At 43.0% G+C, this 12,472-nt stretch overlaps 1 protein-coding gene across 1 annotated transcript in view; it reads right to left on the bottom strand.

The window, feature by feature from the left end:
* Window positions 1-976: 976 nt before the first annotated feature.
* P3H3 (prolyl 3-hydroxylase 3) overlaps window positions 977-12,472 on the bottom strand; it is a 34,817-nt gene continuing 23,321 nt past the window's right edge. The window contains exons 12-15 of the mRNA XM_060762610.2: window positions 7,625-7,742; window positions 3,909-3,984; window positions 3,407-3,547; window positions 977-1,684 (exon numbers count right to left, since the gene is read on the bottom strand). Of these exons, the coding sequence (XP_060618593.2) occupies window positions 1,466-1,684; window positions 3,407-3,547; window positions 3,909-3,984; window positions 7,625-7,742 (554 nt within the window). The 3' untranslated portion in view covers window positions 977-1,465. The remainder of the gene's footprint in view (window positions 1,685-3,406; window positions 3,548-3,908; window positions 3,985-7,624; window positions 7,743-12,472) is intronic.

Genomic DNA, 12,472 nt, shown 5'->3' with positions numbered 1-12,472 from the left:
TTCTGAAACTGCTATATTCATATATGTGTTTTGCGCATGGGCATCATTTTCAAAAGACTTCTAACAAGGTCATGCCTTTCCAAAGATCATAAAATCTCTAAAAGGTTATGGAGCGTTCTATTTTCGAAAAATCTGTAATATTGATAATATTATTAGCAAACTAGTAGTTCTGGATGCAGAATTCTACATCCCCCAAGTAAAAATATGTAAAATTACATTTATTTTTAAAGCAAGCATATTATTAGAATGTGTGTCTGAAATTAATCTGGAAGTAAGGCACCAATCCACGCAAAATCTGGCAAGACTTGGAAATGTTTCTGCAATACATCCCAGCATATCTGTTAAAAATGAAATGGCTAGGATATTGCACATTTCCATATTGCTTCAGAAGATCCCAAACACTTTTCATATTATCTCAAACATCCTCACAAAAGCCCTGTATGGTTAAAAAAGGTAAAGGTTTCCCCTTGACATTAAGTTTAGTCATGGCTGACTCTGGGTGTTGGTGCTCATCTCCATTTCTGAGCTGAAGAGCCGGTGTTGTCCGTAGACAACTCCGAGGTCACGTGGCCGGCATGACTGCATGGAGCCCCATTATCTTCCTGCCAGAGCTGTACCTATTGATCTACTCACATTTGCATGTTTTTGAACTGCTAGGTTGGCAGAAGCTGGAGCTAACTGCAGGAGTTCACCCACTCCCCAGATTCAAACTGCCGATTTTTTCGTCTGCAAGTACAGCAGCTCAGCGGTTTAACCCGCTGCGCCACCGGTCTAGCACTATTCAAATATCATAGCTAAGGAGAGCAGAACTATCCAGACATTTCATGTTGGTGACGCGCTTTTTAGACATGCATCATTTCATGACACAATGATTCAGGTTTATTAGGAAATGGGAGGTTAAACCAATTTCTTATAACAGATACAGACATAAACTGTACATAAACTGTAATAATGAAATGATTGGGGACACAACATATCTCATGAAAACCTTTTATTCACATTTTAAAAAATATTTGATTTAAAAAATAATAATACACATTTTCAAGACTTTTGTCATACTCATAATATTTGCGTGACACACCTACACACTACAGCCAACACACTCATAGAGTTGGAGGAGACCTCGTGGGTCATCCAGTCTAACCCCCTGCCAAGAAGCAGGAAAATGGCATTGTCACAATACAGCCTTAGAGAAAGCTTTGACTTGTAAGCAATGGCAAATTTAAACAGGGGATCAGTCTCTTTTAGCCACTCTTCTACACTGACTGGCAAGCCTGGCCTCCTGGCTAATACAAAAATAATTCTCATGTTAACATAGTGAATGTAGCCCAAAGCAGAAAGTCAGATTCTCACATCCTCTTAATAAACAGACTTATGAAGCCCATGGTAGAAAGGCCGGCACTGCTACAAACACTAACAGATTGTTCATTTCTATGGCTCTCTGATGCGCACATGATGAATATGCTCAGAATTCATCTCTGGCACGCAGCCGTGTGGATTGTACTCCAGACCCCGAATCTGCTCTTGTCCTTTGGCTGGTGGATCTGGCTCTTCCCTTGGGAACAGGAGGCTCTGGAGAGTCCCTGTCACTATTTCCAGGGCCAGCATTGTCTTTGTCATCTGGCTCTGAAGGCTCTTGTTCGTTCTCCTTCTGTCTCATCAGTTCTTCTGCTGGGGCCCGTTCCTGCAAGCACAAAAAAATGAGGGGAGGACTCTGTAGAATAGCATTGTAGCATCTGAAAGTCTCCTTCTGAAAAGACATGGGGTGAGATGATGCATCAAGAGACACTGCTACATCCTCACTGTCGGGTCCCTGCAAAGCCTACCTTTAAAGGAGCACAGCCTCCCTGCAACATGGCCACTTCTATGTTGTTGGGGGGGGGGGGGGAGGAACAGAGAAATGTAGTTGGTTGCAGCATATCCACTCAATGAAAATGAGGCTAGATGGCCATCTGTCGGGGGTGCTTTGAATGCAATTTTCCTGCTTCTTCGCAGGGGGTTGGACTGGATGGCCCATGAGGTCTCTTCCAACTCTATGATTCTATGTTTCTATGAAGTCCTTTTCATCCTCTTTGACACAGGAGCCTCGGTGGTGCAATGGGTTAAACCCATGTGTTGGCTGAACTGCTGACCTGAAGGTTGTGGGGATTTGTAAAGAGACACCATGATGTGGTGGGTTGACTGGAAAGACATGTGTTGGCAGCTCATTGGCTGAACATGCCAGGAGCCAGGGTTCTGATTGGCTGCTGTCTCTGGCTTGCTACTGAGACAAACGGTTTTAACTGCCACTTTCACTTTGGAGAGAGAAGAGAGTGCTGACTGAAAACAGCCAGGAAGGAAATGGCTGCCAACTCTCTGAGGCCTTCTTATTTCTAAGGCATGAAGCATATTTAAAGACTGTTTAAAGGGACTGTTTATTCCCTCTGTTCTCTGTGTGAATTCAGAGACTGCTGTATATATTGTTGCCCTGTTTGTTCTTTTGAACGGAAGTAAAGATACTGTTACTTGTTAGACAAGCCCAAGTGTCACTTTATTATACTGCAGGGTATATCTTGGTTCAGAAACTGTGGTAAAGCTTCTGCTTATTTACATTTACAACCCTCCACAAGGGTCAGTAGTTCGAATCCACAAGACAGGGTGAGCTCCTGTCTGTAAGCTTCAGCTTGCCATGTGGGGAATTGAGAGAAGTCTCCCACAGGATGGTAAAACATCTGGGTGACCCCTAAGTAATGTCCTTGCAGATGGCCAATTCTCTCATACCAGAAGCGACTTGTAGTTAAGTTAAATGCTTCTGACATGAAAATTCCTCTTTAACAACATGGAAATGGCAGTGGAAGGAGGCTGTGTTGCTAAAAGAATAGAAAATGAGGGAAACTTTGGGACATTGCGTGCACAGTGACCATAAGTGTGAACTGGAATGCTGTAAGGCAGACTTATAACACTGACTCCTGAACAGGATGGTGTTTCCTAAAGTAGTCCCAAATTGTGCTATAGGTAATAACAGACACTTCCTTCTGTGGAAGTCGACAAGAGATATCTAAAGGTTCTGTGCACTGTTGTCTGGATAGAGGATTCCCCACCATTTTACCCAAATGTGTGCCATCTGGACAATATCCCTGGGCTCCCTCCATAGAATCATAAAGTTGGAAGAGACCTTGTGGGCCATCCTGTCCAACCACCTACCAAGCAGGAAAATCGCATTCAAAGCACCCCCAACAGATGGCCATCCAGCCTCTGTTTAAAAGCCTCCAAAGAAGGAGCCTCCACCACATCCCAGGGCAGAGAGTTCCACTGCTGAACAACTCTCACAGGAAGTTCTTCCTAATGTTCAGGTGGAATCTCCTTTCCTGTAGTTTGAAGCCACTGCTCCGCATCCTAGTCTATTTCTTTTTCCTTGTTTTATTACCTGCTCTGCATGCTCCGGAGAGAGGGTGTACCAGAGGGCAATGGCACAGCGCCTCCCACGGGTCACAGCCCAAACGCCATGTGGATTCTCCCCACCAGAACTGAAAGCCACCAGTCTCCCACATTTAGGACGCACTTGGGCCTAGGAGGAGAGAAAGAGGGAGAGAGGGAGAGGAAGGAAGATGATAAATAAACAACTTTTTCTTCCTGGTCTGCAATTATCTTTTTTGGGGGATCCCAAAATGAGAACCCCATCTATGAAGAATTGAGGGTGAGATGTTGCCTTGCCTGCTTTGGAGCAAAGTGTGCCATACAGGACTGGACAGGTGCAAAAAAGAGGGGGAAGTTACCCACTGGAAATGCTAGTGAATAAGTAGTTAATATCTGTCCCAGAGTGAAATTTGGTTGCATTTGCCTTTGACTGCCAAATCTGAATTTCCCTTGGTTGCCAAGGAGACCTTCCTGTTCTCCTGTCCCATTGCCCCACCTCAGGCCAGACTCACCGTCACAGTCACAGCATCGGTTTCAGTGAAAAAGAGGTTCCCCCCTTGGAAGTCGTCATTCAGATAGAGGATTGCACTGCAGAGAAATGTCAGAGTAACTGTTAAGCGTCATGGGTGACTACTGGGAATCATTCAACAATTCTATGCGCACTTTCGACTATCAAGTGTCGCACAAACTGGCCATCCAAAGGTTTGGTGGACCTTCCTTCCCTCTTAGAGGTCATCTGGGCCAAGCTTTCTCTTTCTAACATATGCCAGCCAGCCAGCCCAAAAACTACAGAAACCAAAAACAACATTTCTGGCAGAAACTTCAGTGCAGGCATGGGCAAACTTCTGCCCTCCAGGAGTCTGGGACTTCAACTCCCACAATTCCTACCAGCCTACTGGCTGCTAGGAATTATGAGAGTTGAAGTCCAAAACACCTGGAGGGCTGAAGTTTGCCCATGCCTGCTTTAGTGCCTGCCCTCAACCTTGTTGGGTGAGTGGGCTTATTAACAAAAGACCCTCCTCATAAATGTACGGCAGACTAACTTATTAGCAGCAGCGTGACCCAGCACCTGTAGCCAAAAGAGATAAAAAGAACAAAAACACACAGACCCATGTTATCTCTTCCACAGGAGGCTTTTCTTTGTAGCAAAATATGTTTGCACTATTTACAAAAACAAGGTAATAAAGTTCTTTATACTTTCTTCTTTGCTTCCATGCTGGGCTTCTTTCTCATGGAGATCAACAGCTTCGTTCTCACAGAGTCTCTTCTCACAACTAACTTACAAGGAAGTTTCACACAGTAGTTTTTTACAGACAGCAGCTTTCACACTGGAGCTTCACATACGATGGCCTTCATTCTGGAGCTTCTCCCACCAAAGCTTCTCACACCAGGCCTACTCATACCGAGGCCTACTAACACTGAGGGCTTTCTCCCACTGAGGGCTCTCTCAGACAGAGGCCTCTCACACAATAAGGCTATTAACACACTGAGGTCCTTTTTCCACAGAGACCTCTTACAGACTGAGGGCTACTAAGCTACAGGTACCCCTGCTTGTATTGAACTGCAGCTTTTGCGGAGTCATTGCATCCATTTAACGCTTTCAGTGCTTCACTCACATTTTTATAATTAAAAATACCTAAGGTAAAAGTTTTTCTCTGACATGAAATCCAGTCGTTTCCAACTCTGGGGTGTGGTGCTCATCTCCATTTCTAAGCCAAAGAGCCTGCGTTGTTCATAGACACCTCCAAGGTCATGTGGCCGGCATGACTGCATGGAGTGCCATTACCTTCCCACCGGAGTGGTACCTATTGATCTACTCGCATTTGCATGTTTTCAAACTGCTAGGTTGGCAGAAGCTGGGGCTGACAGCAGAAGCTTACACCGCTCCCTGGATTCAAACCTGCAACCTATCGGTCAACAAGCTCAGCAGCTCAGCACTTTAACCCACTGTGCCTCCGGAGGCTCCTGTAAATACCTAATAATATTTAATACTTATTAATATTAATATTAAACATTAATTAGGTATTTAAAACACCTAATTAATATTTGATATTTCTGACAAACTGCCTTTTGAAGTGCCAGATTGCTGCTCCTCTTCTTTGGGGGTTTTCAATGACTGCCCAAAAACCATCAAAGAGAAGACAAAGGTTGGTTTCCGAAAGGCCTGTAGGGGTGAGGGATGTTTGGCCCTCCAGATGATTTGTCCTACCACCTTGACCACTCCCTTCTCAGCTTTGCCATGGCAAAAGAATTGTGGTTTGCTGTAATCCAAAACATCTGGAGGTCTGAAGATTTGTCCACCCCTAGCATAAGGTCAGTGACCCTGGCATATGTTCCCCATATTAATAATGGCCCGAATGGCTCCAAGTCCTACTTCTCATAGCCAGATAAGCCCCTCCTGCCTCCTGCTTCAGAACCAGGGTGGTGGGGTTAGAGGAGAAGAGAAACAGGAGCGCTCACTGCCCAAGGTGGGGCCAGGCCAAGTGTCATGGCTGACCCCTTTGGTGTAATAGAACATCAGGGGTGGGAGGGCAGAAAGGGCCGATCATATGATAAACAAGGAGTTACAAACTGAAAATACATCCTACATATCAGATATTTACATTACAATTCAAAACAGCAGCAAAATTCCAGTTATGAAGTAGCAACGAAAATAATGTTATGGTTGGCGGTCACGACAACATAAGGAACTGTATTAAGGGTTCGTGGCATTAGGAAGGTTGAGAAACACTGATCTAACTGAATGTGTTTAGAAAGGAGGTTGTTGACCTCAACAGATACACCAATCCATTTCAGAAAAGTAGCTGTATTTGTGGTAAGCACAGCGAGAAGGGAATAGCAGGTTAAAAACACAAAATAAGCTTTTGCGGGCTTCTTTCATGAGAGGCTTGAAGCGATAATCTCGGTAAATAGATCTAGTAAATATCATGCGGCTACGACTAAATATGCCAATCCCCAAATTTACTGAAGAGGCATGAATAACGGATTCATTTTTTTTACAAAGAAAAAAATAGCTGATATTTAACTGAGACACCAAGAAATTTTAAAATTCCCAAGTCAAGGAATTGGGAATTTTACCCATTTAGCTCACGTATTAGATGGATTTACAGGTATTGCAAGCTGGAGGCTTTAGGATTGTGATTGGATGTAAGTTGCCCATGATTTGAAAGGACCTTTAGATTAAGTGAGCCTGGAATATACTGTAAATCCATTTTTACTTCATACACACACACACACACACACAATGGATTTCCCTGCGTTTCTTTTCTGAAAATGTGCTGCTTAATACACATTATTTATATTCCGCTTTATCTCCCCAGAGGGACTCAGAGTGGTTTACAATACACATATGAGGTAAACATTGCCTTTTACACACAACGACATTCAACACAGACAAAGGGAAAGGTCTTCCCCTTTTTCTGGCGTCTGGAGGTAATGCTCAACTCTGGCCATGAGGAGGTGCTCTTGTTCTATTTTTGTCCATAGACATCTCTGATTGTGTTGCTGGCATGTCTGCGTATCTGCATGGGGCACCCTTTTACCTTTCCACCAAGGTGGTACCTTTTGATCTACTCGTATCGCATATTTTCCAACTGCTAGGTTGGCAGATGCTACAGTTGACAGTCAGGATCTTACCCCGACTCGTGGTTTCTAACTGCCAACCTTCCGGTCAGCAGCTTTCCTGCAGCTAGTGGTTTAACCTGCTGTGCTACCATGGCTCCGTGCTTCCTCTTCACCATGCTTTACTAGGTAGGTAAAGCAAAGGTTTCCCGACATTAAGTCCAGCTGTGTCCGGCTTTGGAGGTTGGTGCTCATCTCCATTTCTAAGCCAAAGAGCCAGCATTGTTCGTAGACACCTCCAAGGTCATGTGGCCAGCATGACTTCATGGAACACAGTTACCTTCCCCCCAGAGCGGTACCTATTGAGCTACTGACATTTGAATGTTTATGAACTGCTAGAGTTGGCAGAACCTGGGGCTGACAGTGGGAGCTCACACTGCTCCCCAGATTCGAACCTCCTATTTTACTAGGGCTTTCCACATTTTCTGATTGCTGGGCAAATGCAACTGGCAAAACAGAGCCACCTATTTCTTCAGGAAGAGAACACTAGTAAATATGATACAGTTGACTCTACTTTGGTAACCCCTTGATCCCTCTTCCTCACTTTTATCTCCAGGCAGCAACAAGGAGGAGCATCAGTACTCACTCCCAACCTGCAGCATCTTACCTGTAGTCTCTGTAAACGTAGGCCGGGGGCTCCTTCCAACAGGTGTTTCCTTCTGGATCTAAGAGGCAATTGTCAGCATGCACTGGGTGGCTGAGGTCCATGCGACCATCCTGTTCTCCTAAAGGAACAAAAGGAATGAATTGTCTTGCTCCTGACACCAGCCTTTCATAACCTCAAAAGCAACAAGAAAGGGCAGGCTTCTTCTTTACTTTCTGTTACAGGTGGGGCACCCTTTTTCCAAAAAGCTTGGGACCAGAAGTGTTTGTGATTTCAGATTTTGGAAGGCCTGGATTTGCATCTTGGAGATGGGAACCCAAGTCGAAACACAGCACTCATTTATGTTTCGTATACACATTACACACGTAACCTGAAAATATACCATTTAAAAAATCATCTTGTTCATGTACATTTAATAAAAAAAGTGCCACCACATTAGTCACCCATGTGGGCGATTTTAGAGTATTTTGGATTTCAGAATTTTGTGCTGAACCTGTATTACTCAGATTTTTGAATGAAGACAGGTGGTGTTTTTAAAAAAATATCTGGATAACTAGTGCTGGGGCAGGTCTTCGGTGATTTGATGTTTGCAGACAAAAATCCATATTATGAATCTGCAACAGTGTAATTCACCCCGTCTTCCAGTTCATATCAGTAGTAGTTAAACATCTCAATGCTACTCAGAGTTGTGGACCCAGAACTAGCTAAATGAGCTGTCATAATTTAAAACACATCAGAAGACCTATCTCTTCTGGCAGGCCAACCCAGTCAGTTTTAATCATGAATTTTAAACTTGTGTCTTGTGTTCACTATACAGTGTTCCCTCTTTCCAAAAAGTATTTGCCTTTTTACACAACCACCACATGTGATAAAATGTTCCCTCTTTCTCTCCACATTTCCAGCAATGTGTATTTATATTTTTGTAGCACTTTCCCAATTTATGTGGTCTCATGTACCATCTATGCATTGTTTTTATCCAGTTCCCTTTTAGATCATACACATATGTATATTTTAGCTTTTTATTTCCTTGTGAAATTTTAGACAGTTTATACTTATTAAATTGATAATGCTACATCCGACAAGGATCAATTTGGGATTATTTTACTGGTTTATTTTATATTGTATGTTTTAACTGTTGTTGTAAACTGCCTTGAGTCCTTGGAGAACGGCGATACAGAAATTTCCCAAATAAAATAAATAAAACATGTGATTCAGTCAGCAACTGAGTTGTGCAGCCATCTCTTTGTTCCTGCCCTTTGGGAAATATTTATTGTACAAGACGATGATATCCCTCGCTCAGACATGAAGTTAACTCTTGCCCAGTTAGTCTCTTTCCAACTTAAGCTATTGCAAACATAGTTGCAAGGACAAAATCTTATGATGGAATGAGACCTTACACTAGCTGGAAAAACAGGATAAAATATAAGGAACTAAATAAAACAAAGACCTAAGGCAGGGGTCCTCAAACTTTTTAAACAGAAGGCCAGGTCATAATCTCTCAAACTGTTGGAGGGCCAGATTATAATTTTAAAAAACACAAATGAATTCCTATGCACACTGCACATATCTTATTTGTAGTGCAAAAAAGAACTTTAAAACAATACAGTAATTAAAATGAAGAACAATTTTAACAAATATAAACTTATTAGTATTTCAGTGGGAAGTGTGGGCTTGCTTTTGGCTGATGATATAGGTTTGTTGTTGCTATTGTTGTTGTTGTTGTGTGCTTTCAAGTTGTTTCAGACTTAGATTGACCCTGAGCGAGGGCTGGGTAAATGACCTTGGAGGGTCGTATCCGGCCTTTGGGCCTTAGTTTGGGGACCCCTGACCTAAGGAATGCTTCATGTAGTGTTTTACTTCCAGATGCAGTGATATTGATGATTTGTCCCTGGGCAACTACGTAACTAGGAATGCATAGTAGCGGTAGAGACCCGGATGGAGAAGTGCATCCGAGTCAAAGTATCTTGTTTCTTTACTTATTGTATCCTCTCTTTAAGATGGAATTCAAAGTAAGGTATTTGGACACTTCAGCAGGGCCCCAATTAATACTATGCATCCAGACCCATCCTGTTGATTTTTTTTGGGATTATTGTCTTTGCAATATAGATTTCTCTTTTTGTACTGTATCAGGTATATTTGATAAATGTATGAAATTTCACATTTGATATATGCTCTCAAATTAAATTAGTCAAGAAGATGTGGACATCCAGTATTTTGAATTTTGATGTTCTATTCTTATGTCAGTAGAAAAAGGAAAAACAAGGAGGCAATAGGACCTCTTCGAGGAGAAGATGGAGCAATGCTGACAGGGGATAGGGAAAAGGCAGAACTACTTAATGCCTTCTTTGCCTCGGTCTTCTCACAAAAAGAGAGTCTTTAACCTCAGCAAGATGGAGTGGATGAGGGATTGGAGGACATCCAACCCCAAATTGGGAAAGAAGTCATCCAGGAATACCTGGCCGCTCTTAATGAGTTCAAGTCCCCAGGGCCAGATCAACTACACCCAAGAGTATTGAAGGAACTAGCGGAAGTCATTTCGGAACCATTGGCAACCATCTTTGAGAGTTCTTGGAGAATGGGAGAAGTTCCAGCAGATTGGAGGAGGGCCAATGTGGTCCCAATCTTCAAGAAGGGAAAAAAGGATGACCCAAACAACTACCGTCCGGTCAGCCTCACGTCGATACCGGGCAAGATTCTGGAAAAGATTGTTAAGGAAGTGGTCTGCAAACACTTAGAAACAAATGCAGTCATCTCTAATAGTCAACATGGATTTATCAAAAACAAGTCATGCCAGACTAATCTGATCTCTTTCTTCGATAGAGCTACAAGCTGGGTAGATGCGGGGAATGCCGTGAATGTAGCGTACCTGGATTTCAGTAAGGCCTTTGACAAGGTCCCCCATGACCTTCTGGCAAGGAAACTAGTCCAATGTGGGCTAGGCAAAACTACGGTGAGGTGGATCTGTAATTGGTTAAGTGGACGAACACAGAGAGTGCTCACTAATGCTTCCTCTTCATCTTGGAAAGAAGTGACGAGCGGAGTGCCGCAGGGTTCCGTCCTGGGCCCGGTCCTGTTCAACATCTTTATTAATGACTTAGATGAAGGGCTAGAAGGCATGATCATCAAGTTTGCAGACGACACCAAATTGGGAGGGATAGCCAATAGTCCAGAGGACAGGAGCAGAATTCAAAACGATCTTGACAGATTAGAGAGATGGGCCAAAACTAACAAAATGAAGTTCAACAGTGACAAATGCAAGATACTCCACTTTGGCAGAAAAAATGAAATGCAAAGATACAGAATGGGTGATGCCTGGCTCGAGAGCAGTACGTGTGAAAAAGATCTTGGAGTCCTCGTGGACAACAAGTTAAACATGAGCCAACAATGTGATGTGGCGGCAAAAAAAGCCAATGGGATTTTGGCCTGCATCAATAGGAGCATAGTGTCTAGATCTAAGGAAGTAATGCTACCCCTCTATTCTGCTTTGGTTAGATCACATCTGGAATATTGTGTCCAATTCTGGGCACCACAATTCAAGAGAGATATTGACAAGCTGGAATGTGTCCAGAGGAGGGCGACTAAAATGATCAAGGGTCTGGAGAACAAGCCCTATGAGGAGCGGCTTAGGGAACTGGGCATGTTTAGCCTGAAGAAGAGAAGGCTGAGAGGAGATATGATAGCCATGTATAAATATGTGAGAGGAAGCCACAGGGATGAGGGAGCAAGCTTGTTTTCTGCTTCCTTGGAGACTAGGACGCGGAACAATGGCTTCAAACTACAAGAGAGGAGATTCCATCTGAACATTAGGAAGAACTTCCTGACTGTGAGAGCCGTTCAGCAGTGGAACTCTCTGCCCCGGAGTGTGGTGGAGGCTCCTTCTTTGGAAGCTTTTAGGCAGAGGCTGGATGGCCATTTGTCAGGGGTGATTTGAATGCAATATTCCTGCTTCTTGGCAGGGGGTTGGACTGGATGGCCCATGAGGTCTCTTCCAACTCTTTGATTCTATGATTCTATGATAGAATTCCAATTTCAAAAACAAACATTGGCAAACTTGGAAATGTTAATGATATATTTTGCATCTCTAAATATCTAATTCTGTTCTGATAGTGAACAAAATCCAGATATACCCTCAGTTAATCAAAGATGAGCCTAACAGAGATCTCCTAATTTGACTAACTCTTGATCCAAACTTGCAGTCAAGATCAGAGTAGGTCTGGCCTTCAGTGTTAACACTATGAACTCGCATGGTCTTCTTCTATTTGTATAAGGCTAGATCTACACCGCCATATAATGCGGTTTTAGAGTGAAGATTAACTACACTGAACTGGATTATATGAATCTACATGTTGTATTTCAGCCTGTTCAGCCTGTGGTTGGGTCTAATGATCAGGTTGCTTTAGATCAGGGGTCCTCAAACTAAGGCCCGGGGGCTGGATACGACCCTCCAAGGTCATTTACCCGGCCCTCACTTAGGGTCAACCTAAGTCTGAAATGACTTGAAAACACACAACAACAAAAACAATTCTATCTCATCAGCCAAAAGAAGGCCCACACTTCCCACTGAAATACTAATAAGCTTATATTTGTTAAATTTGTTCTTCATTTTAATTATTATATTGTTTTTAAATGTTTTTTTGCACTACAAATAAGATATGTGAAGTGTGCATATGAATTAATTCTTTTTTTTCCAAATTATAATCCGGCCCTCCAACAGTTTGAGGGAGTGTGACGTGGCCCTCTGTTTAAAACGTTTGTGGACCCCTGCTTTAGATGATGGGAATGACAATGTTGTGTCTAATGATCAGGTTGTTTTGGATGATGGGAATGACAATGTTGTTCATATTCAAGTTG

Source organism: Anolis sagrei, chromosome 2 (assembly GCF_037176765.1).
Source record: "Anolis sagrei isolate rAnoSag1 chromosome 2, rAnoSag1.mat, whole genome shotgun sequence".
Taxonomy (NCBI): Eukaryota; Metazoa; Chordata; class Lepidosauria; order Squamata; family Dactyloidae; genus Anolis; species Anolis sagrei.
Note: the sequence above shows the minus strand (reverse complement) of the source record. Positions and strands in the feature narration are given on the sequence as shown.